At 45.1% G+C, this 26,036-nt stretch overlaps 1 protein-coding gene across 1 annotated transcript in view; it reads right to left on the bottom strand.

The window, feature by feature from the left end:
* Nucleotides 1-8,776: 8,776 nt before the first annotated feature.
* The window catches only part of TCTN2 (tectonic family member 2), a 161,519-nt gene continuing 144,259 nt past the window's right edge, over nucleotides 8,777-26,036 (bottom strand). The window contains exons 15-18 of the mRNA XM_069215013.1: nucleotides 21,982-22,132; nucleotides 21,090-21,203; nucleotides 18,576-18,664; nucleotides 8,777-9,177 (exon numbers count right to left, since the gene is read on the bottom strand). Of these exons, the coding sequence (XP_069071114.1) occupies nucleotides 9,056-9,177; nucleotides 18,576-18,664; nucleotides 21,090-21,203; nucleotides 21,982-22,132 (476 nt within the window). The 3' untranslated portion in view covers nucleotides 8,777-9,055. The remainder of the gene's footprint in view (nucleotides 9,178-18,575; nucleotides 18,665-21,089; nucleotides 21,204-21,981; nucleotides 22,133-26,036) is intronic.

The following is a 26,036-nucleotide window of genomic DNA, read 5'->3' as shown; positions in this document are numbered from 1 at the left end:
TTATCATAAGTACACTATGAGGGTCATTCTGACCCTGGCGGCCGGTGGCCGCCAGGGCCACCGACCACGGGAGCACCGCCAACAGGCTGGCGGTGCTCCAACGAGCATTCTGACCGCGGCGGTTCAGCCGCGGTCAGAAGCGGAAAGTCAGCGGTCTCCCGCTGACTTTCCGCTGCTCGTGTGAATCCTCCATGGCTGCGGAGTGCGCTCCGCAGCCATGAGGATTCTGACCCCCCCTACCGCCATCCTGTTCATGGCGGGAAAGCCGCCATGAACAGGATGGCGGTAGGGGGGGTCGCGGGGCCCCTGGGGGCCCCTGCCGTGCCCATGCCAATGGCATGGGCACGGCAGGGGCCCCCGTAAGAGGGCCCCGCAAAGTATTTCAGTGTCTGCCTTGCAGACACTGAAATACGCGACGGGTGTCACTGCACCCGTCGCACCTTCCCACTCCGCCGGCTCGATTACGAGCCGGCATCCTCGTGGGAAGGTCGTTTTCCCCTGGGCTGGCGGGCGGTTTTTCAGCAACCGCCCGCCAGCCCAGGGGAAAACTTGTAATACCCGCCGCGGTCTTTTGACCGCGGCGCGGTATTTTGGAGGGCGGCATCCTGGCGGGCGGCCTCCGCCGCCCGCCAGGGTCATAATGAGGCCCTATATGTTACTTCCATTCAGATACTATTGTGACCCACCATAAATTCAGGAGTATACCTTATTTTCTTATCTTGTATGATAATTATCAAAATATATCCAAATCCATGAGTATGTGTATAGCGTATTATATTTACAGAAAAGTATAATTATTTATAGAATAGTCCAATTTTACATCTAATGAAGTGTTTTTTATGTATGTCTTTCATTGTAGAACCTAGATAGTAATTGGTATTGCTTTTACCTAGCTCTTTACACAGTACAGACTAGATTCTTGCGGTCAGTTGCTTGTCTGACATAAATTGCTTTCTAGTTTAAAACTGTAAATTTCAAAGTACTAAGTCACATTTATTTTTCACTGTATAAGTATAGACAAATAGTGTTTAGCATTCCAAAATGTCAATTATACTTATATAGTGTTACTCTATTATCATTATTCACTGTTTTCAGGTTCTAGCAGTCATTAGGAGAGATTAAAGTATGATTCCAAGTATATCGTTACTAAAACTTCCTCATGATGGCAGCTGCTAGTGTGTCACAACGTGCAACATTTTAAAATGAATTAAAAGAGCTTAATGTACCATGGAAGGAATGGGTAAATATCTTTAATTCCTACCTTACAGACATTGGGGGGAAAAGCCCACCCCTGTAAGGAAGCAACACCTATTACTACACAATTTAGGTACAAATGGCAGGAAACTTTTTAAAACGTTACCAGAACCAGAGATTTCTCAAGAAGAGCAAGATGATGAGGATGATAGACAAGTACAAAATAACTTTATTAAATTTAGAAAATCGATTTGGGCACAAAATCAACATTGTACTAGAGCGTCATAAATTCTTTAGCCGTACCCAAGGTAAACAAGAAAGTGTGACCAATTATGTAGCAGTACTTAGAGGAGGTTAAGCAAGTTGCGCGAGTTTGGGAATTTAAATGAATCCCTAATAAGAGATCAACTAGTGTAATGCACACACAACACTCAGATACCTGAGAACTTATTACAAAAAACAACCTATCTTACGTGGGCCATTGAAATTGCAAGGTCCATAGAGCACAGTCATGTGTTTAAAAGAAATAAAAAAAACTGCCACATAATCCTCCAAATAAAAGACAGGAACTCCATCAATCACATCAGATACCCTGAATGCAATGTTTATATAGACGGTAAGCTCATAAAAATGTTTAAAGATTCACGCTCCCCATTCAAAGTGATGAACTTTTCGGATTTTAAAACTATGACAAACAGTCAAGATACAAATCTACAAACTATTGATAAATCACTTAGTGGATACACTAAAGATCCCATTCTCCTCAAAGTTATGGTTAAAACACGCATTACTTCCAAAAATCGTTCAGTGGTAGGAAAGGTGTATGTAGTGGAAGAAGGGGCCAATTTCTTGGGATTGTAGCATCAAAAGAAATTAGGGAACAAACTGGACCCCAATAATCCAGAACGGTTCTTAACGGTAAACCAGTCTATCACAGGTGACCAAATAGGTGAGGAATTCCCAGAACATTTTCCAGAGAGATTAAGTGCCCTAAAAGATTTCCAGCATAAGATTAAATTGAAAGCTAAAGCAAAACCTGATGTGCATAAAACAAGACCCATACCACACCTGATGAGAGAATCATTAGAGAGAGAACTCGCAAGATTCATCATGCAATCCATTGCCTGCTTGGCTTGGTTAACTCCTCCAATTATAGTTAAGAAAGCGCATGAGGAGGATTATGCGTAGATTTACGGGATCTTAATGATAATATGTGGATTGAAAGGCGCCTTTTACCCTGCGTCCACGAAACGCTAAGCACTACGGGAGAGGCAACATGTTTTACTGTTCTGGGCCTATGTGGAATCCAGATGGTTAACAGCATTTACTAGACCTATGGACACATTTATGTTCCGCAGGATGCCGTTCAGACTAGACTTGGCAGATGCAGTTTTCCAAAAGATAATGCAACAAATTTTGGAAGGGGTACCTACAACATTATGTTTCCAAAATGACTTCCTTTGCCAATGTGGAGGAACACAACAACTTATTAAGAACTGTCCTTACCAAACTCAAGGATGCAAGGCTAATTTAAAAAACAAATGTCAAATTGGTGTCAGTACAGTTGAATACCTGGGACACACTATTTCTGAAAATGGATTCAAACCCAAGATATGCTTACTAGAAGCCATTAAAAAAGCTCCTGCCCCTGAAACCAAAGACAAGCTCAAGTCATTCCTATGAATTGCTGAATACTTAACAAAATATGTAAACAATTTTACCAGCTGAACATGTAATCATAGAGAACTTAAAAAACAACAACAAAAAAAACACACACAATACAAACGGCTGGAAGAAGGCGGCATCCGGAATCGGGTATGGGGAGTTGTATAAAACGTAGAGGAAACAAGGCAGGGCCACCATCTTGAAGAGTGCTGCCCTACCCATCAGTGAAATTGGGAGGGTTTGCCAATGCTTAACCTCCATTTGCAGTAGGGGTTGCACATTAGTGTTGTAATGAAGGTGGGGTTTACCGGATAGCCAAAACCCTAGATATTTGAACTTCTCTGGTTTCACTCTAACTGGTAGTGTTGTTGTTTCATCTATCTCCCATGTCACTACTGGGAACAGTAAAGATTTACCCCAGTTTATGCCAAATCCCGATACCTCCCCGAAGGCCTGAAAAATGTCTCCCAGGCGGCACAGTGAAGAGGATGTCTGAGTCAAGTATATTAAGATGTCATCTGCATACAAGGGGATCCGTTCCTCCTCATCACTATTGGTGGGCTATTCCCTAATCTGTTCTTATCCAGTTGGCCAGTCCCTTGATCGCCAAAAGCAGAAAGCATCAGTGACAGAGGACATCTCTGCCTAGTCCCCTGTGAAGGTCGAACTCTTGTGATGTGTATCCATTTACTCTTAGTGGGCCTTTTGAATAGTAGTGCAATCCATCTCTGGAATTCCGGGCCAAAACGCATCTTGGCCAGTATACCAAACATATATCTCCACTCTACCAAATCAAATGCCTTATTGGCATCTAGGGAGAGAATTGCTCTCCCTTTAGTCGAATGTGTTATCAAGGCTAAATTATTATGAAGCATTCGGAGGTTCAGGGCTGTAGAGTGGCCAGGTATGAATCCAGTTTGATCCGGATTAATCAAGGTTGTCATTAACCTTCTCAATCTGATTGCCAGTGTCTTTGCCAGTATTTTGGCATCGACATTTAACAGCAAGATCGGGCGATAGGAATCCCCCCAATCTTAGGGGGGGGCACCCGGTCTCAGGGGTTGTTTGGTTTGGGTAGAAGGATAATCGTCGCTATTCCAATATCAGGTGGGAGCTCTCCGATTTCAAAAGCTTGATGTAATGGTGCATGTAGGTGTGGTATCTGGCCCTTTCCGAGCTTCTAAAAAACTTGATGGGGAATCCATTGGGTCCCGGTGATTTCCCTTTCTGTAGTTGCCCTAGCGCTACCATAATTTCTTCTTCTGTAATCTCCTCTTCCAGTTCCACAGTTTGTTGCGGAGATAGGTGTGTCATAGGACAGTCAGTTACAAAGCTATCTATTTCTGCCTCTGGGATGGTTATGCAAGATGTATAAAAATCCTCCATTATCTCTTTGGGATCCCTTATTAGCTCCCCTTGTGCTGTCCACATTTCCCCAGTGAAGGAATCACTTTGTTCCTTCTTTCCCAACCATGCTAACAGTTTGCCTGCTTTATTCCCAGCCTCATATAGTCGTTTACTTTGTAATAGGTATTGTTGTCATACTTCATCTCGTGTTACTATATTGGATTCCTCCCTTTTTTGTTTCATCTTTATTTTGATGTCTTGTGTCGGATGTGTTGTATATCTCTGTTCCAAAGTTATAAGTTCAGTTTCTAGTGTTACCATTCTTTTCTCTCTTTGCTGTCTTTCACCTACCTCTACTGCTATGATCGCCCCTCTGATAGTAGCTTTATAGGCCTCCCACATGATTATCGGGCTTCATACCGACCCCTCATTTTCAGTAAAATTGTGCTGGGTGGCTTGTTCTAGGTTCTCAACCACTTTCATATTTTGTAGTCGCCGTGTTTGCATCCGCCATCCTTTTCCTGGTGGTCAGAGGCCCAGAAACAACATCAGTTGTAGTGGGGCATGATCACTAATCTTCCCTCGTCAAATATTTCACTGCTTTAATTCTTGGTAGCAAGCCTGCCGTGACTAAGAAATAGTCCAATCTGGAGTGAGTGTCATGACAGCTGAATAATGAGTATCCCTTTTCCTGTCTGTGGAGAGTTCTCCATGCATCACATAGGCCAATTGCATGGTTGAAGCCCTCCAGTTTCCCCCTGGTTGGGCATCCTGTCCTCTATGTCCTAGCCCTATCCACTTCTGTATCCATCACCAAATTTAAATCACCTCCCATTAGTATTGATGCTGGTGGGGAAGTTGTGGTTATTGTACCAATTTTTTGGAGCACCTCTCCCTGCAGACCGGGGGTAGGTACACATTAACTAATAGTATATGTGTATTTTTATATGTCCCTAGTATTACTATGTAACAGCTGTGTGGGTCTGCCCATGTGCGGGTGGTGTGGAATGGAAGGGCTTTTTTAATAAGTACCATTGCCCCTCTGGAACTGGATGTGAATTGTGTGTGGCCCACTAATTTGTATTTTCCCCTCTCAATAGCTTTATGTTGTGTGTCTACAAGGTGAGTTTCTTGCAAGAATATTACGTCTGATTTATATCTAGATACAGCTTTATGTACTAGGTCCTGCTTACGTGTATTTCCTAATCCATTTACATTCCATGTGAGGAAGGATAATTTCTTGCTATCAAGGGTAGTCTGTTCTTGTTTATGGGATTGTCCTCACGTGTATTCCCCATGTCCTTTGTACCGACATCGAATTCTCGTTCCCCCCTCAGTTTAAACTGAACTATAAACCATTCACCCCAACTACCCCCTCACCCCTTCCTTACCGTGCTGCGATTGTAGGACTAACCACCCCTCAATTCACGGTATGTGTTGCCCGAACCCCCGATTGGAGACACTCGTTCCCCCTTGTGTATCCTTCTGAGGCGTGGAACATTGCCATTATTGTAGTTTGTCTTTCTTTGTTCATTGTTCGTTTTCTGCCGTCCCATCTCTGAGAGGTATATAGGGGGAGAGAAAGGGCAAGGGAGGCCCGGAAGCCTCGTTGATGCCCTCCCCTACCCCCTCTCCATCCGTCCCCACTGGGCCATGGTCTTAATTTTACTGATTAGGTTTTGGAAAAATGATCTGTTAGCCCAGCAGGTCTGCTGTCATTGGGGTCACCTGAGGCAGCTGATCCGTCTCAGATTCTGTTGCTGACCCAGATTGTTCTGTACCAGTTCCTCCGGTGTTCATTGCTAGTTCCCGCCATCTGTCACTCAACCGAATCTCAGTTGTCCCACTAAGGTCCCGGAGAGCCTTTATTTGCGCAGCCTTGATTTGTTCCTGTGTCGGTACTGAAGCGGGTCCCTTCCGAGCCCCTGCCCCTCTGCGTTTCTTTTTATCCGTGATCCATGTCTTGAAGCCCTCTTTTCCGATTCCACTGCCATGTCGAAGACCTTGCATCTCTATCCATTCCCAGGCCTCTGAAGGGGATCCCTGGAAATGTGTTTTTTTTCTCATGTTCGATCTGAAGTTTCACCGGGTATAGCAGTGCATATTTTATGTCACTGCGGTGAAGGACCTTTTTGACTGCCGCAAATGCTGCCTGTTGTTTCTGCACCATATTCGTGTAGTCTGGGTAGATGTTTATCTATTTTCCTTCAATTTTCCAGAGGCCCCTTTTTCTGGTCTCCTGGAGGATCACATCTCTGTCCTTGAAATTCATTAATCATACTATTATCAGTCTTGGAAATGCCCCTGGCAGCGGAGGACTCGCCGGAATCCTGTGGGCCTGTGCACCGAGAAGAATTTGGTGGGTGTGCCCCCCAGCACCACGTCCCTCAGCCATGTTTCTATGTAGAGATCTAGTGATGGGCCCTCTGTCCTTTCTGGGACTCCCACCAGGCATATATTGTGTTGCCGAGACAGGCTTTCAGCATCCTCCACTATGATGGCCAGTGTTCTAATTTCATTGTTCATGTATGCAAGTTTCTGCCTGAGTGCTTTCACCTGCGGGGCCGTCTCGCCCATCACATCTTCTGTTGCTTTAACGCGATCTTTCAACTTGGAATGATCATCACGCAAGAGACCTACTTCCCCCGCAAGCATTGCAAATTGATTCTCCAAGGCCTTCTTGGATTCCTGTATAGCCGCCAAGATCACCTTGGTGTGTTGCATTAGCGCTTCAGCCTCTCCGGCCGTCACTCTTGTAGTATCCCTTGGGGAGGGCCCGGTTGACACATCTTTACCAGTCCTTTGTTTTCCCATCTTCACTGGGGGGCTGAGGGGGCCAGTGATCACCCTGGGGTCTCCGTTCTCAATTTTCACAATCTATCAGTTGTTGCTTCTCGGTCACTTATCTTTACCATTTCAGCTGCAGTACGCTGTGTGTGTACCCCCATGTCCTCTTGCAGTGCTTCACTTCTGCAGTCTTGACTACCGCTCTTCTCGGCCGTCAACTTGCCGTCTGGGTAAAGAAGGCCTCAGTTTCTCATGTGCCGTTTTGGCGTCTTCGGCTATCCATGCCCCTCCAGTTGTACATCTCCCCTCCACCCTCTGGTGTCAGGAGACTTTATGGGTCGTGGGCTGTGTCCCCAGCTTCTGGGCCCTGCGCAGCTTCGCCTTGGGCTTGTCACACCACTTCACTGTTTGGTGTCCCAGGATTCCTTCTTTGCTTGTTTCACCTAATGGGCCCTGCGATAGGTGGCGGTGGTATCTTCTTCCTACCTGCGTCAGGTCCCCTTCTGTCTCTGTTCATTTCTGTCTTGTGCACTAGCTCGGGGACCTCCTTTTCTATATCTCCTCAAGTGCGCTGTTGCATCTCCGGGTTTTGCCCCACTCCTTCCGGTGTCTTCGGGCCCCACGGCGTTCCCCCCCACACTCTCCGGGACACGGTGGTAGTTTCCTCCACCTCCCGCCTTCGAATCCCTGCCATTGCGGGGCAGTGCCGGTGTTTACAGGGTCTTTATGGACCAGGTCTCAAAGTCTTCGCGGGCCCTCTTCAAACTGCATCTGGAGGGCAGGGGGTGGGCCCTGTTTGTTTGGTGTGATTTGCCTTCTCCCCCCGGGGGATCCTTCCGGGCCCGTCCTCCGGGTCTCTGGAAACAGCGGCCGCTCCCTCCTCACGTCCCCAGACTCACCGTCCCCCCGACGGTTCTCATGGCCCCCCCGATCTTGATCCAGAGGTTGGGGGGGGGGACAGACTCTGCAGTGCCATGTGTCTTCTCTCCTTCCCCTTGGGCAACACAGGTACAGCGTATGCCGCGGGAGACACGGCCCAAGGGCCATCACCGCACGGCCCTCCACGACGCCTGCTGGTTCTCCTCCCTCTGCCACGTACCCATTTCTGCTCACGCCTCCGGCTCTCCCGCGGTCCTCAGGGGTTCAGGATCATTCCTGTGGGGTCGGATCTGTACCCCCTACAGGATATTTGCCCCTCTGTTTGGGACACAGCAGCAGGAGCTCCGGACTACGCATCCGACTCCATTGCTGGCTTAGCCACGCCTTGGGTATCACCATTCTCATCCCTTAAAAGAAGAAAAAACAGCATCAACTTCTTTCCCTGTTGGTTAGGGGGAGGATAAAGAGTGGATATAACATACACCTTCCCTTTATCACTAAGTGGTGTACTCCTATAGTTGGACAATGCAGACAGCCTTGGAGTGTTGTGACCTGAAGGTTCTACTCTGTCAAGGAGTTGACAGAGCTGTGGTGTTGGTGGAGAGAGGAGATGCACAATAGAGAGCAGTGTTTTATCATTTCTGCTGTGTCGTCTTTATAACACTTATATTATTCCTGAAGATGGACTACAGCTTTCAGGTTCTGTCTTCAGGGATAACACAAATGATGACAGATCCACCATGTCGCTGACCAGCCGTCGCTGATTTTTTCCCCTGCTACAGCTCATACCATGAACACAGGGAAAAATGTGCACGTAAATTAAATTGGAGCCCGAAGACCAACTTTTTTCATGTTCAGGATATGCATCACATATTTTCACAGCAAATGGAAAATCAAAAATTAATTACAAAAAGTCTTATTTTTATTGTCAAACATTGCTTTATCACATTTTCAATAAAATGTATCAAAACAGACTAAGAATTCTTAAAAAACATAATTTGACATTTGATTTCCACAAAATGTTATATACATATTAGCTCTGAAAATGTCATTCAAGTGCATACACTTTTTACAATATGGCATAAATATCTGAAAGTATAAATTAGTATAACATGGACACAAACTGTGTAAATTCTTTGAAACATCCAGATGCCGAAACAGTTTTTGCTTTAACAACCATACATTAAAATGTAGTTTTGTTCCAAGCTTGACGGATCTTATTCCAGGGTCCCCCCAGAACTGCAGCCAGTATGAAGAAACCGACCAGTACCATTCCTTTACCAAGAGCATCCGCATACGGCTCTCCTGAAAAAGAATACAAGTTTAAATATACCAGGTAATATCTCCCAGTTTAGCTGCAGCCCTGTTTTCTAAACTTCCTTCTTCCAAGACCTGATCCTGCCCCCTCTTTACTGAGGTTTATGAAAAATTGAAAACCTTCCTTTTATACTGCTTGTGACGAACTGAAGTTCATCTTCGTGAGCAGGCTAAGCATTTAGTAGCTATTTGCCTTTGCATTTCTGCAAGACCTGCTTTGAGGTTTGGCGTTACTTTTTTGGGGGGAGGGGGGAGGGCAAATGGAGAGGAGGGAGCTGCAATTTAAGGGTTATCACATTTTTATCACATAATTTGTACTTCTACGCATATTTGTATTGTTACTCTTGTTTGTACTGCATGTTTCTGTAATTACTTTTATTTGCATTGCATTGTCGTTATGCACTTTTAGTCATTGAGACATTTGGGCAAGGTGTGTGTGGCGAGGTGGTGCTGGCAACGGTTTATGAAACAAGCAGACCTGCATGTGGTGTACGCTCCGGAGACCTCACTTTTGCTCACACCGAGATTTAAATTATTGACAACGCACCACTATCACGGGCCGTGGATGCGGGCAGGGCCGGCTTTAGGGCGGTGCAACCGGTGCGACCGCACCGGGTGCTGACCACGATGGGGGGGCGCTGACCTCATGGGGGCACTGTGTTTAGCCATAACTTACGAAACGTGCGATTTAAAAGCACCTGCTGAAAAGTTCCTTGTGTTCCAGCCTTCAGGAAGCAATTAAAATGCCAAGATAACTCTTGTGATTAATGTTCTTGCCAGAGAGGGAGAAAGGCATTTGTCCAGAGGCAGTTTTGACTGGGCATAAAGTAGCACGGAGGGTTAATATGCCTGATGCAAAGAACATAACTATATTTTATGTGGATTAGCAAAATCCGCCTTTACCAGCGCTTTAAAACAAATGAAATGTATGTGAGAGGGGTTATGGAGAGATGAGGGGCACTTTTGCCGGGTGGTAGTAAGAGACTCTGAAGAGGTGGTCATGGGGTAGGGGGCGCCAAAGCCAAACATTTGCTGCACCGGGCACCACCAGCGCTAAAGCTGGGCCTGGATGCAGGGGTGCTCTCTGTGGGAGATCTTTTCTCTAATGGCATCCTCAACACTTATGACACCCTGGCTAATAACTGGGACCAAGGTACCGGTCGGTTTCTCACGTACAATGTGCTGTTGGCAGAAATCAGGGACACTTAAGGTGAGGTTGAGTCCCCTACAGAAGCCACTCTGCATGCACCCCTTACACACGAGATCCAAGGGCAACAAATCCTGCACGTGGCGATTTCAGCATCACTATTTAAGAACCAAGGCCCTGTCAAGCGAAAGTGGGAGGAATCCCTAAACAGCGAGATAACTGATGGTGATTGGTGTAATGTCGCTGGCCAGTGACGTAACTGGCCAGCAGATTAGTGTAACACTGTAGGGGTGATCATTTTAGTTGGGTGAAATCCCCGGATGTTTACGGGGAATTTCACCTCGTTATTCGTGTTGTTTGGTTTGCTCCTCGGCCGCCGGCCGGGAGCTATATAATAAAGAAGGGCGTGGCTGGGTGCGGCCAGATACTCACGGAGACACGCTGCAAGAGCAAGACCCGTGCGGACGGGTTTGCTTCACAGCGTGTACGCACTCGGCCGCGCCTCTGCAATTTACAAGCCGGCGTTAATCTCTTTATTGCCACGGGTGCGCGCTATACTCGCCGGACGTCCCAGCCCTTATAAGGGCTGAGGACATAACAATTGGCGACGAGGGGAAACGAACCCCGCCTCGAGGGTCGAACCCTGCTGCGGCCACGTGTCTACCGCGGTGCTCGTGCGGCAGGGCAGGAAACCAGGAAGGATTTTGGACAGACATCTTCAACAAAAAAAAAAAAGCAAAGTACCGACAGTAAATAGCCAGTGCACTAAGGCACATCTGAGGAAGGGCATCATCGCCAAAACGTGGAAGGAAGAGAAAATAGCAGGACACAGTGAGTAAGAACCCCCAAATAGGGCAATCAAAAAATAAAAAATAAAAATAATAATAATACTCTCAGCGCCAGCATAAGTGCAAGTATCCAGCCCAACACCACCCCAACCACAATGTCAGCAATACCGCCAGTAGAGCTTTTTGTAGTGGAAGGGGCTCCCTCGACACAAGCGCCCAAGTGGAGAGAATGGGTGGAAAGAGTATTGTTGTTCTTTGAAGCCACAAAAGTAGCGAATGACCAGAAACGTGCCCTGCTCATTCACATAGGAGGCAAGGACATATACAAGATTGTGAAAAACATCGTGGAAGATGCACCCAAGACACATACAACACTCATAGCTGCCCTCAACCGCCATTTTGAGCCAATGGTCAATACTGATTATGAAAGGTTCATATTTAGACAGGCGAGACAACGGACGGATGAGTCGCTGGATGCTTTTCACCTAAGACTAAGAGAGCTAGCAGGCATGTGTAGATTTAATGATGAGACTGAAGAAGTCCGAGGACAATTAATACAAGGGTGTGCTTCCCTTCCCCTCAGGGAACGCATCCTAGAAGAATCGGGGAAATCACTACCGGACATTCTACAACTGGGCCGAACAAAGGAGCTCTCAAAAGCCAGGGCTTCCCACATGGAGGCGGTTTTACAACGTCCTATAAAAGAAGAGGTCATCAACGCAGTTGTGACACCCCGGAAGAAAACTCCACAAAAAGTGAGTAGTCCGGGACCCAGGCAATGTGGGTACTGTGGGGGAGTGCCACACAGAGCCTCTGAGTGCCCAGCGAGGGGAAAGATTTGTGCGAGCTGCGGAAAGATGAATAATTTCGCAAAGGTATGCAGGTCCAAAGACGCCCGAACAGCAACTGTGAATGTTGCGCTGGAAGACGCCCCTCGTGAAAAATCAGAGCGAGGGAGTGACATGGATGATGATGAAACAGTCATTCATGTCGTTCACTCCTTATTTGCGGCCACACCTACCAATTATCGCCAAGCACAACTTCCGAAGTGCCAGATACTGATGGATCATCATGAGGTGTTAGCTGTCGTGGATACAGGAGCATCCATAAATTTATTAGCGGCTGAAGAACATCGCCAGATGTCCCCGACCCCACCTTTGACCAAGACAAATGTCAAGGTGTATGCCTATGGACAAAACACCGCCCTCTCCCTGAGGGGTATGTTCCACACTACTATTACTCATGGACAACACTCAATATCAGCAAAGGTCTACGTGACCGAAGGAGGGACTGGCATGCTGTTAGGTTGTCAGGCGGCGGAGGAGTTACAAATAGTGATGTTCGCGCTCAGCATTCACCAAGAATCGGTGACGGAATTGGTTGCCAGGTACGAGGGAGTCTTTAATGGCATAGGGTGTCTACGAGGACGGGAGATCAAGCTCCATATTGATCACACCATCCAACCGATAGCTCTCCGCCATCGGCGAGTGGCGTTCCATCTCAGGCCCCAGGTGGAGAAAGAATTAGATAATCTGGAAAAAGCTGGGATCATTGAGAAGGTGTCTGGGCCTACCCCCTGGGTGTCGCCCATTGTGGTAGCTCGGAAGCCTAAACAACCAGGCGAGGTGAGAATCTGTGTGGACATGCATCTCCCAAATGCGGCCATCAAAAGAGAAAGACATTTGACGCCTACGATCGATGACATTCTGGGCGAGCTCAGTGATTCGAGGTGGTTCTCGAAGCTGGATCTCCGGTCGGGGTACCACCAGCTGGTATTGGCCCAGGAATCCCGCTACATAACAACGTTCTCGACTCACGTGGGGCTCAGGAGGTACAAGCGTCTAAGTTTTGGGATATCAAGTGCGGCGGAAGTATTCCAAAACGTGATACAGGAGCTGTTGGTGGGTTTGCCGGGAACCATAAATGTCAGTGACGACATCCTGGTACATGCTCCCACCGTGGCGGAACACAACGCCAGGTTACAAAAGGTCCTACAACGCATCCAGGACTCTGGACTGACCTTGCACCGACAAAAGTGTGAGTTTCTGAGAGACCGGATACAGTTCTTTGGTTACATGTTCTCGGAAAATGGAGTGGCCCCTGATCCTGCGAAAGTCAACGACATTAAGGATGCGTCACCGCCCACCACTGTCACGGAAGTCAGAAGTTTCTTAGGAATGGTTAATTACTGTGGTCGATTCATAAAAGATCTATCCAATCTGACCCAACCCCTGAGGAATCTTCTCAAAACGTCTGAGTCGTGGCAGTGGGGGTCTGCTGAACAAACAGCGTTTGAAAAAATCAAAGAGGCATTATCCAGTGACACTGTACTGAAATACTTTGACCCGAAAAGAAATACCAAAATTGCTGTTGATGCGGGACCCAAAGGTCTAGGAGCTGTGTTGTTGCAGGAGCAACGCGAAGGAATGTGGGCTCCTGTCGCATATGCCAGCCGTTCGCTGACTGACACTGAACAGCGTTATTCGCAGATTGAGAAGGAAGCCATTGCGGTCCATTGGGGGTGCAAGCATTTCCACATTTATGTGTATGGCCGCCCGTTTGTGGTTACTACGGACCACAAGCCTCTGCTTCCATTGTTCAACGGAACTGCTTCCAAACCCCCACCAAGAATAGAGAAGTGGATGCTACAATTGCAAGATTATAGGTGCCAGTTGGAGTATCGCCCGGGATCCGAGAATCCGGCTGACTATCTATCGAGGCATCCCAGAAGTGCCTCAGAAGTAGAGGTCGAAGAAGCCAGAGAAACTGAAGAATATGTCCGATACGTGGCTGATCGATCCCGGCCTTTACCTATGACCATGGAGGAAATCATACAAGCAACCAAATCGGATGAGTGTCTGCAGAAAGTCATGAAGGCTGTCCAGACCGGTCAGTGGTACCGAATCAAAAGTCAGTTACCCTTATTGAACTCTGAAGCCCAACGTATCATTGAAAGCCTTTCTGGCGTGAAGGGTGAGCTTACCATTGACTCTCAAGGCTGTTTGTTAAGGGGAAGTCGTCTGGTCATCCCCTCCACCCTCACCAACAAAGCGATTGACTTGGCACACAATGGCCACCAGGGTATGGTCAAGACCAAGAGCCGACTCAGATCCAAGGTGTGGTTTCCTCTCATGGACGAAAAGGTTGAGCGTGTGGTCAGGTTATGCCGTTGGTGTCAGGCCACTGGTGAGTCAGCTAGGCCCGTTCCTATTGAAACTGAACCAACCGCTACCGGTCCATGGGTATCGGCGAGTCTGGATTTTGGTAGTTTGCCCGATGGTCGCCACACCATGGTGGTCATCGATGATTTTTCAAAGTATCCTGAGGTTGAAATCATTCCGGCCCTCACCGCTGATGTGGTGATTGCTAGATTGGACAAAATGATGGCTACTCATGGTCTTATTGCCGAGATAAAGACTGACAATGGACCGCCGAATCAGAGCCATGAACTTTCTGAGTACATGAAGATTACTGGCACCCGCCACCGCCGGATCACTCCGCGCTGGCCTCAGGCCAACGGTGAGGTGGAACGGTTCATGAGGACTTTAAACAAGGTAATCCGGATTGCGGTGGCCGGTGGCCAGTCTGTGGAGTATACGATTTTTTCGTTTTTACTGAACTATCGCCAAACACCTCACTCCACCACTAGTTTGGCTCCGGGTCATGTGGCGTTTGGAAGGGCGTCTGTGGACGCGATTCCCCATCATCCTTCATGGTGTCCTCCTGAAATGGCTCGGGGTGTGGTCCAAGAGAAGAGACGGATGTCAAATCAAAGGGTCAGCCGTGCGAGGAAAGCCACGAATTCTAATTTGAAGGTTGGTGATCAGGTATTGCTCAAGCAGACTCTGCCTGGTAGCAAGTTTCGTACGCCTTTTTCGACAGTCCCGTGGAGAATTGTTCAACGACATGGATCTGCTGTGGTTGCGCAGCGTGGAAATTACACAGTGACCCGAAATGTGTCGTTGTTTAAAAAATTTCATGGTGAGAGTGACATTCGGGAGGAAGTTGTGGAAGATGCTGAGGCCAGTATTCCTGTGTGTGAAGGGCCCGAGGTGGGCATCCCAATAAGCGGATCGCTGATTGGCAGTGGAGATGGTCAAGTGTTGATCCCGTTTGAACCCAAGACTGGTGGTTCCTCCACTGAATTATTTTCTCAGCGATCTGGGTCTGCCAGATATGGTTTGCGGGGCAATCCTTGTCCTTCATCCCGTCTCCGGGATTATGTGTGTGATTATTGATTTACGTTTCCGAATAGTACTTCTCTTGTTGTGTGTTTTTGCATTTTGGGGAGGAATGTAATGTCGCTGGCGAGTGACGTAACTGGCTAGCAGATTAGTGTAACACTGTAGGGGTGATCATTTTAGTTGGGTGAAATCCCCGGATGTTTACGGGGAATTTCACCTCGTTATTCGTGTTGTTTGGTTTGCTCCTCGGCCGCCGGCCGGGAGCTATATAATAAAGAAGGGCGTGGCTGGGTGCGGCCAGATACGCACGGAGACACGCTGCAAGAGCAAGACCCGTGCGGACGGGTTTGCTTCACAGCGTGTACGCACTCGGCCGCGCCTCTGCAATTTACAAGCCGGCGTTAATCTCTTTATTGCCGCGGGTGCGCGCTATACTCGCCGGACGTCCCAGCCCTTATAAGGGCTGAGGACATAACAATTGGGAGAATAATTTACGATACACTAAACCTGTGACGAGAACCCCACTCTAAGAACACCCAATTTAATTGCTTGCAACAAACGTACTTGACGCCGAGACGGGTGACGGAAATGTAGCTCAGCTCTCTAGAAGCTTGCCCACATCGCCAGGTGAGAGGCGTGGATTTCATGCGCGTGGTGTGGACATGCACTGCGATGGTACAATGCTAGGTACACATCACAACAGTATGGGAACTCACAGGCAGAAAGAGAATTCCTGATATCGTGGGCTTATTAGCACGCCCAAAAAAACAAACATGCAGCTAGGTTTATGGACCTGGGACTTATCTTAGCTAAATGTGCCATGTCATGGACGGCGCAGCAACCCTCGGGCATTAGAAAGGGTCGGTTGATGCAGAGAGAAGGATTGAGGCGATGCCCGTGGTTCCGAATGAGGTAGACAGAATACTACTGGGCTTGACAGATGGGCGAAAATGCGGTCAGCGGTGCAGGCCGAAAGAGATGACAGACCCACCCCTCTCCCTTCAATTCCCCAGAGACTATCTCACTATCAGTGAAATACCAGAAAGAGGGAAACAAGATAAACTGATGGCTTGGTGCCCACGTATCAGCCACATGCAGTGGACTGCACGAGGAACTCACCAAAGATTGAGATCATACCAGTGCTTAATTTGTGCTTGTTGTTTCCGATGCTGAGCACCGGCACTTATTTGTAAGGGCCGGGGCTTATTCTTATGCCTCAAGCGTTTGCTGCGAGCAAAAGACACATATGGGAAAGACGGAGTAAGGAAAAACTTAAAAGCGTCATAGAGGGAGAAAGTAGAAAGTTGCAGGATGAGCTGAAGGGACAGGGGTGGCCGTAAATGGACTGAAGAGGCCCGAGATGGCTTCAGGATTACGCTGCCTCAGTATTCAGTGCTGGCAGATTTAATTACAGCAGCCTCGTTTTTAAGAGAAGGGCTTTGAGCACCGGCACCTCTTTATTTACAAATTAAGAACTGGATCATACAACATGCCACAAGAGCACACTGGTTAAAAGTACCAGAGAATCTGATGGTGTGCAACCACGTATTCTGGCTACACTTGGGTCTGACTACTGTTGTTCTTCTTATATTGTTTGTTCAATTGCACATCATCACCTCCTGTATAAGGTGCTCACGTTAACGAACACCACCTATCGTATAACAGCTGTGATAATGTTAAACCATTGGTTACTGGGATGTTAAAATGAGATGGGAGCGATAGACAACATTGTATAATTCTAACTGATGCGTGCAATGCATGTAACTTACAAAAATTAAAAAGGCCAATAAATATATCTACAAAAAAATAGTAGGAGAAGAAAATTTACAAGAAAATTCTTAAGCGGAAATGTTTGAATGCAGGTGAAAGTCTGTCAAGTCATTCGGAAGTGTGCAGTTTGTCAATATTACACAACAGAGCTGGTGAAATTAGAATTTTGCAAACTCTTGACATAAAAGCTGTTGTCAACTCTAACTCTGTATACAATAGCCCCTGAATCCGAGAGTACTTCTATTTTGATCACTATTTTTTTTAATTTGTGGCTTTTGCACAAATTAATTAAATTGCTTGCAAGAAAAAGTGCTTCCGTCCTGTTTGCGTGTCTTTCCCTCTCATGAAGCATGGGCATGTTACTTGTGTCGTTCCATTGCTCATTTTTTCGGGTGCTACCCTTTTCTTCGTCTATAAGTACTCCACAAGAGTGCGTCTTTTTGAGCTCTCTCTCCCATTTACTTGCCCACCTCCATTTTCCTTCCACCAGTCTCCCCTCCACTGTGTGCCTGCTTGCCCTGAGCCCCTCCTTCCCACACTCCTTTGCCTTTGTCCCCCTAACTCACCCTCTCTCCCACTCCATCCTTTCTCTGTTGCCCCACACCCCTCTTCTTCCCTCCCTACATCCATGTTGCCTCCTGCTACCTCCCTCCCTCCCTCGGTGTTGCCTCCTGCTCCGCAATAAACACAAAAAGCACTATTTGTGGCCAGCACTTTTTTTCCATACCATTGGTCTTCTGTGCCCCCCCAATAGTGCTCCCTCCTTCCCTCTCTCCATGTTGCCTTCTGCTCGCCTGCCCCTCCAGCGATAAAAAAAAAAAGAAAAAGAAAAAAAAAAGAAAAGAAAACGCTAACACGGTCCAGTGCTGGCTGCGCCACAAAGTTTTTTTAAATTTCTTTTACTTTCAGCCCTGCTGCACAGCTATATATGGCTATAAAAACATCGACAAAGCCTATTGCTCTCTTGTAAGCAAGACCTATTGGCTTTGGCAATGCTTCTTGTAATTGTTGGGTTCAGCAAAATGATTCGCTATCAACTTAAAAGAGCACTGCTCAAACACTCATTGGAAATTAATCAGAAATAAGGTAGAAGTCAGCAAAGATAATGTTGCCGACCCTGGGGCCAGCCCGTGAAATTTCATACAGAGTAAATTAAGAGATGTGAAAACCTGTCCTACTAAGGGCCTTTTATTAATTCTAATTTCACCAAGAGTGTTAATTTTGTGGTCAGCCAGTTGCCGCCGGAAGTACTGGCACCTGTGCTGGCATGGGGTGTGGGTATGAAAGGAAAAGGCTTGCAGGATACAACTGCAGTGATATAGCACTATATGGCTTGCATTACACAGCAGCAGGTCACCAGTTGGTCACCAGTTGAAGGTCGTTACTATATTGGACAAAGCGTCAACTTTCATGTGTTTACAGATTTATTAAACTATTTAGCCCATGCTTCTACTTCTGATTATGAAAGCGCAAGGATGCCAATGCCGAGTCTGTTACCTGTGTAATACTGCGTCATAGGATAAGCAAGTTGTGGCCAGCACACCTCGTTCCGATCACAGTCATATTCTGTGTAGTTTAGCTGAAAACTGTAAACAAAAACACGAGAGGTGGGCTACATGTCTTGTTGGCACTGATACAATAAATAACAGACAAGCTCCGTTTTTCAACAGGTGAAATGGTTACAATAGTAATAAGGTGTCATTCTATTGGAATATCTTAGTCGAGTCTCAACAGTTAAGCCACTGGGACTGCTCCCTAAATTTCTTTCACGAACGAGCGTGTTAGAGTTTGGATTATCTGTGTGAACCAATAGGCAGTCAGGGAACCTTGACAGAAAACTGATCAACAAATATTGATTTAGGGGGGTGTTCTTAGATTCTAGAAGCTGTAGATTTCTATATCGTATACATTTGTAAATCTTGAACACCAAACAGGGATAAAGCTTTGTTGGACCCGTGACAGGACAGCCCTGCTGACGAGCTCGTTCTCCAGAACTGGACACCCTGCTCCAAGTGACACAGGACATTACTAATGATGTTCACACTCGAGCCACCACCTCTCTCTTTATCCTGCATATGCACATATCACTTTATCCCATCTCACTCTCTGTCTTCCCGCATTAGTCACTGTGAGTAGTCAGATGTCCACTTCACTATAAATGGGTCCAAGCCAGATTTATCATATCTACTGGTAGATGTGAGCACACAAGTAATCTAAAAGGGAGTCAATTACAGTCATTGTTTATCCCAGAAATCTGCTATGAATCTATTCCTCGTGGACCAAAACAGACCCCATTTGTAGCTACTTTGAAGTAATCAAGTTTATTAAATACAAATTCCTTCTCCTTATTTAATACCGTTCAGAGTACACTCTCCACCCTGTATAGCTTATCAGCACTGATTGTGCACATTGGTACAGAATGAGTGCTTCCAATTATGCGTACACACCTCCAACTTTCTATAGTCAAAATATAGCCTAAAATGCTCTTTAAATTTGGCAACCGAATTCTTCTGAGCTGTTTTCGATCTACCACCGAACTGTAAGTGGCCCCCAGATGCCCAGACCCTCATGCAGCTGATGGGTCTCAGACAATATATCCAATAAACAACAGAGGCTCTCCCTTAACCCTAACATGGTGTCTCCATTCACGATCCCTGCACTCATTCGCCCTAGTTACCTTTTGTTGATTTGCCCTACCTTTGATCTACATGTGTGTTTACTCCAACATTTTGCTGTTGTTAAAGCCACCACTGTAGTGGGTATATAGGGGACATCCAGTTAGATATTTGATAAGAGACCAAAGATGGTCTCTGCATGTAGCCTTAACCTTCTTGGTAGAAAGCATCTGGAGAAAATGTGAGCTAGTATCTCTCTCAAACTCAACATCCACATGCTAAATCCATATAGGTTCAATTTGCTGTGTGCCATACAAAAAACAGGTGCTTTATTACTGTACCCTGTTTACTCCTGCTGGAGCGACAACCATAAACATCTTATCATCAACAAACAGACCTGCTTTAACCACTATGCCACTTATAAATGCCTAGAACTACACATACAAATCTATTCCCAAGGAACCTGCACTACCAATCGCTCAACGAGCTCCTCACAGTTCCCAACTTGCATCTCATCTGAAGAATGTTCAACTTGTTGGTCAGGCTTCAGTCTTAAACAATCTAAGAAGTGTGAGTAAACCACACTCACTGCTCTGCCCTGAATCAGTAAGTCAATGAACTCAAAAGCATTGCCTCTGATGTCCCTCCTTACTTACAGCATCAGGGACAGCGGGGACGGGACGGATGGGGGAGGGGAGGTTAAGCTCTTTTAAGTATTTTACTTTTCTTCACTTCATACGTGGCTTTCCTGAATTACACAAATACATTTCTCCAGCATTATGGAAATCTTGTTTAGTGAATGGACATGCCTGGCTTGTGGGGGGTAGGGGTTACGATCACCTTATTAAGCCATATAAAACTCCTTTACCCACAATGCTCCCTGATCCGCAACTTGTGACTTTGCAATCTCAAGAAGCACTCTTTCTTCTCAACCAGTTCCTCTGTAGCTCATCTATGACCCCTGAGAGGAGTGGTGCAGACAACCATCCAGCCAACACAGTACAGATTGCAGAATGCAGGACAAGGCAAAACCTTGACATATCCACAACCCATTTTTTCACACCCATTGGGTGGTACACAAAAAGGTCCTTTGATTTCGAAAGAGGCCACCAAATGACAATCATGCAGTCTACTGTAGGAGAGGTACTTTTGAAAAGCATCTCTCAGTATTTGCAACTCTATGATAACTAATGTGGTCACAGCTTACAGTATTTCCCTTAATTTACTAGCTCTCTTATAAAATATTTACTGTATCAGTATACTGTTAGGTGCTGTGTTTTGTGTAATACGCAAGGAAACAAATGTAGACACTAAAAAAAAGCCAGACATTCATGATAGCAAACATAGCTTTCCCTAGTGCAATAATGTTTCTGATTACGGGGAAATGTATTTTTACCTTGTTAATGCAGACTGTTGCGCTGCAGGTACTTTGATGAACTGGACAGAAGCGCTGATTGGAAAAGAAAAATTTGAACAGGAATCTTCACAGTTGAAAGTAACTGTTGAAAAACTGAAATAAAACGTTTTTAAATGTTAGGAATGAATGTTAGGCAAACCTGGTATCATGCACAGCCCTAAAACGCATTAAAAGTGAGCTGATGGCGTCTCATTACCAAGTCTGTTTGTGGACCTTTCTCCCTTTCATTTTCTTTAAACAGACATTGGTACTTCAGAGTTTCGTGAAAATAAAAACTGAAATATATGACCTTGTTTCTACTAAATTATAAGATGCTGAAACCATAAATAAGATATTCTCTAACTAAAAATCATAGGATTTTGTCTTCCACCTTTCTAAATATGAAGTTCAGCAAATCAACAAATTGTGATAGCCAATTCCCTGTATACTTTGGCAAATTTGGCTTTATTGCAGTACTGTGAGCACAGGCCTTGTCTTGTGCCTGTCTTCTAGGTCAAAAAACTATTTCCACCTGCAGCTGATGAAATCAGAACTAAACACAACCAAGAAGTGAGGCATGCAGGAGATCTGAAATGGGCAAACTTAAGGTATGCTCGTAGTACATGCTGCCACAAAGTAGCTACAGTATCCCCAATTAGAATAACCTGTAAATGCCACTGGGGAAACCAAACACATTCGTATAATGCATTCTGAGAGCAAGGAAAGCTCAGGTGACACTCTGTAAATATTTTAAAACAGGAAAGGGTAGGATTTCATTAGTATTTTGAGGGAAAGCCAGTCTTAATAAATAAAGTACTGACTCTGACTAGGGAGGTGGAAGGTTCATGGGCGGGTTCTATCAAAAGTTGAAGATTCTTATTTATATACCTACTTGATTTTTGCTCCAAGTATTGCTTGCTGTGGAATCCCTTCTACTGCACCAATATTACCAATGATGATTTGTATATTCATGTTGGCAGGAACCCTCAAACAGAGACCATTGACACGCCCAAAATTCATGCCTGTTTTATTGGGCTCTGCGTCTGAGTGTAAAAGTATTATGTTAGTGATTATATTTCATTTGTGATAATATGTAGAACAATATTTAGCACTCCCATTTCAATTTCATAAATACATTATAACTAAAATCTCAAATCATTAACGTTTCGCGTATTAAATCTGGTGCTATTCCATAACTGGCTAAGTCCTACACACACCCTCAGTACTGAAGGATTCACTGACGGACTTTATCACGCACATTCATCCCTGAATGACTGGCCTAAGCCTTTGGCAATTTCTCTCTTGACACCATAAAACTTAAGAATAAGATTTTGAGGATAAAATAAACACCCCCAATTCAACTCCTCATTCTTAAAGTTCTTCACTATCAATGTACGAATCACAGTAAGCCATGGTGGTCTTCTTCACCACATATCTCTAAACTCACTTGCTCCTTTATCATCTTTCCATTTTAAATATATTCCCAAGTTTGTTTCCTTGCAACCAAAAATTCTCACACATGGCTAAGTCAGCTGTTGGCTTCTCAGTCACCATCAGTCTAAATTTAATATATACATATCCAAGTGCACCTTTATGAGAATGTAATTTACAAACGTTATAGCGTTTCAAAATAGACATTTAAAATCTTATATCGCTTTTAATTTTAAATAAACTTGCTAAAATCTCCCTGCTCGTGCGACTTTTAAGACAGCACATGACGGAGATAATTAGTGGCTGGGGAACCCAGCATGGTCTTTAAAACATGAAAAAATATTCTGTTTGATGACTGCATTTAATTTTAAGTATGCATCTTTCTTTTTATGTACATATAAACACATATATATGTTCAGAATGAGAAAGGAAGCATATCTTTATCCAATGCCTTTATACATACTTATATGGACTATATGTGTATATAAAAATATATTCAGAAAACAAGCTGGCAATGCACCGTCACTGCTGCGGAGGTGAAGCGCTTCTCTGAAGGAGCGTGCCTGTCACAAAGTTCCAAAAGCCAAAAAATGAAAAAAACACTCACTCAGGAAGATTTGCAGTAAATAGGTGTTTAGTCCGATTCCATCAAACGCGTTTAGGTCTATCCACCTTGATCACAGGCTCAAGAGTATCAAGTTGTATCAGATTAAACGTCTATTCAATGCAAACCATCCTGAGTGAGAACTTTTTTCATTTGTTATATTAAAATATATAAGAAAAATAAAAAATGAAATATATATACTTTTTATATAAAATATATATGATAAAAGAGTCATCGTAATGAACAAATGCCATTATCTGACTATCTCAGTCTTCAAGGGTTAACGTTTTCAATTTGTGTCCTCTAGATTGTATGTACATGTGTAATCAATTTTAATTAATGAAATTGGATTCAGCCATCAACAATACAATAGCGTGGACACCGACACATACACCCCCCACTGAAGCTATCTAGCCACTTCGAAAAACACCTGCCTGCATTTCCCATTGCACACAATGTCAATGAAAAACACAGTTCTCTACCATAGACATGAAGGGCAAGGTTACCTCCTCCATGTGCTCGCCATAAGCCAGGTGACATTTAGGATAGATGCCACATTTGAAGAAAACTAAGGTCGACAAGGAAAGAATGGTACTTCTGAGTTATTTTGCCGGGAATGTCCTTCAAGGATGTTTGGGTAAGAAAAATGGAAAAAAGACCTCTCCAAGTGGTGGGCAGTGGAGTGGAACTACCATAGAGACACAATTCAGCCCTAGGGCTCAGTGAAAAGGAAGAACAGTAAAAATAAAAATGTCAACCATTGTTCCTTTGGTGTAGAAAAGGAACATGATAACAATCTGAAATGTTTCTGTGGTTGTGCAGCTAACGTTACTGTCATGGTTGGGTAATGGAACACCCTGCTCTCTGGAGTTGGCCAAGTCCAGTGTGACTCCTCCCAAGGCCGTGTTCAGCATTGCTGCCAGGTTATCAGTGGGATCTTTACATTCTTCACATTTCACCGATTCCCAGGGCACTGTGGGTTTACAGTGGAAGCAACTTAGATGTTAAAGCACACGAAGGCCACCAAACAGCGAACTCTGACTGCACAAAAATTAAAGTTAGGTGACAGACTCACTGTTCAAAGCCGTGTAACTTATTCTCTTTTTAAAACGTAGCTAAACTTAAGGCATAATTCTAAGGTAGTAGTCCTTCGAGCCTTTTACAGTTTTTAAAAAGCACGGATGGCACGGATTGAACAGGGATCTATTTCAAATTTGTCTGAAAATTGTCCAAACAGATGTGCGAACAGGGAATTCTACAATAATGTTGATTTAGGATTTGTACTTGCATTGTGATAGAGGAAAACGTGAAGTAAAGAGCACTATGTGCACCACACTCATGGCTGAACCATTCCTAAATCCTAATGACAGGTGATATATAAAGGTCTGCTTTTAATTTAAATAAAGTTGTGCAAACGCCTTCGTGCCCAGTGAGGGTCCTGGTTCACATCTTCCTACGGTTGAAATAAATGCAGTTGAGTCAGCCGAAGCTGCCTACCAGAGACGAGCTATCTCTGTAGTTTCCAATTATAGCACCAGGGGCTGTAGCAGATGAGTCGACTCAAAGCTGAAAAGGTATCTAACACACATCTCATGCCCACAAATGAATGCTTCCTGCTTTGGAGGTCGCTCTCCTGCTGGAAGGGCATTTGGGTAGATGTATCTCCTACAGAGCATGCAGCCACCACTAACTGCGCTTAAAAAAAAACAACTTTATTTGGAGTTCTCAATGATGACAACATGATGCACGTGTATCTACTGCATAAAAGGCATTCTACTCAGTTCAAAGCTTCTGGCCCAATACACAGTATTAGGTGAGGCATCTAAGACTACGGGATATCCCACACGAGTCGGGCCACCATCTATCTTAACCTTTGACAAGCCCAGCTTTGCTGCATTACGTGTCATATGATATTGTCCGGGTCACTATACTTAATAGATCCTATAACCTTCCCTCGGGCCCCATTGTCCCACAAGCAAATCCATACACTTAACGTTCTTTTGGTAGAGTAGTGCTCCAGAGGCATCTGCAGCCAAAAGGTATCCTTGAAGTGGGTCCCATATGCCTCTTGGCCTCAATATTCGGGACAATATTGTATCAAATCATTCCAATGAATTAGTGCAATAGATGTAATATCGGACAGACATTAGTTATGTGAATTGGCCCTTTACCACAACAAGGAACTATTCTTCTCTTAGCCACTGACCGGGAAATAGCAACAAATCACCTCGTAGAGGTTAGGGTATTCTCAACAAATCTCAACAGTGGCAATAAAGGGGATGGGGCAATGTTCATACCCACCATGGCAGTCAACATCAGAATGATTATAGCCACATGCAAGAAATCTGCTTCAAAGTGGTGGCCTAGGGAGCAGCTTGGGTCCACCTCCAGTACAAAGTTGTGAAGCTGTAGTATAGTCTATGTGGCTATTTACTGAGTTGTGATTCTTGCCTCTTATTTAAGGAGATATGCCTTATTTGGGAACAACAATGTAATTTCTCACCCGTTTAGGACATCCCTGGGTCTATGTTTCAGTGTTCACATAGCCCCAGCCCAACAGCACGCCTCGAAGTGTATGCCACTATAACACGCGTGGAAGCCAACAAGTACTTATGCTCCTCTAGGAAGGTGTACTTTTTCTGTGGAATGTGATTAATTGTAAAAATAATGAAACATCTAATACCGTTGTATCTGCTAGCATTTGAAAATGGGCCAGAGTTCAGAACTGCATCGCATTTTTTTTTAAACAAACTGTATTAAAGCTGTCATACAACTCTACCCCGTGTGGGGCACATCTTCGCCACCAAACATTATATGAATAGTACAGAAGAGTATTAATTAGTCCTGTGGAATAAGACAGCAATTATGCATCATGTTTTCTCTGACAGTGCTCCGTGTGGTGTATTAGGGTG

Source organism: Pleurodeles waltl, chromosome 11 (genome assembly GCF_031143425.1).
Source record: "Pleurodeles waltl isolate 20211129_DDA chromosome 11, aPleWal1.hap1.20221129, whole genome shotgun sequence".
NCBI lineage: Eukaryota > Metazoa > Chordata > Amphibia > Caudata > Salamandridae > Pleurodeles > Pleurodeles waltl.
The sequence above is the reverse complement of the archived record's forward strand: the minus strand, read 5'-3'. Positions and strand labels throughout refer to the sequence as shown.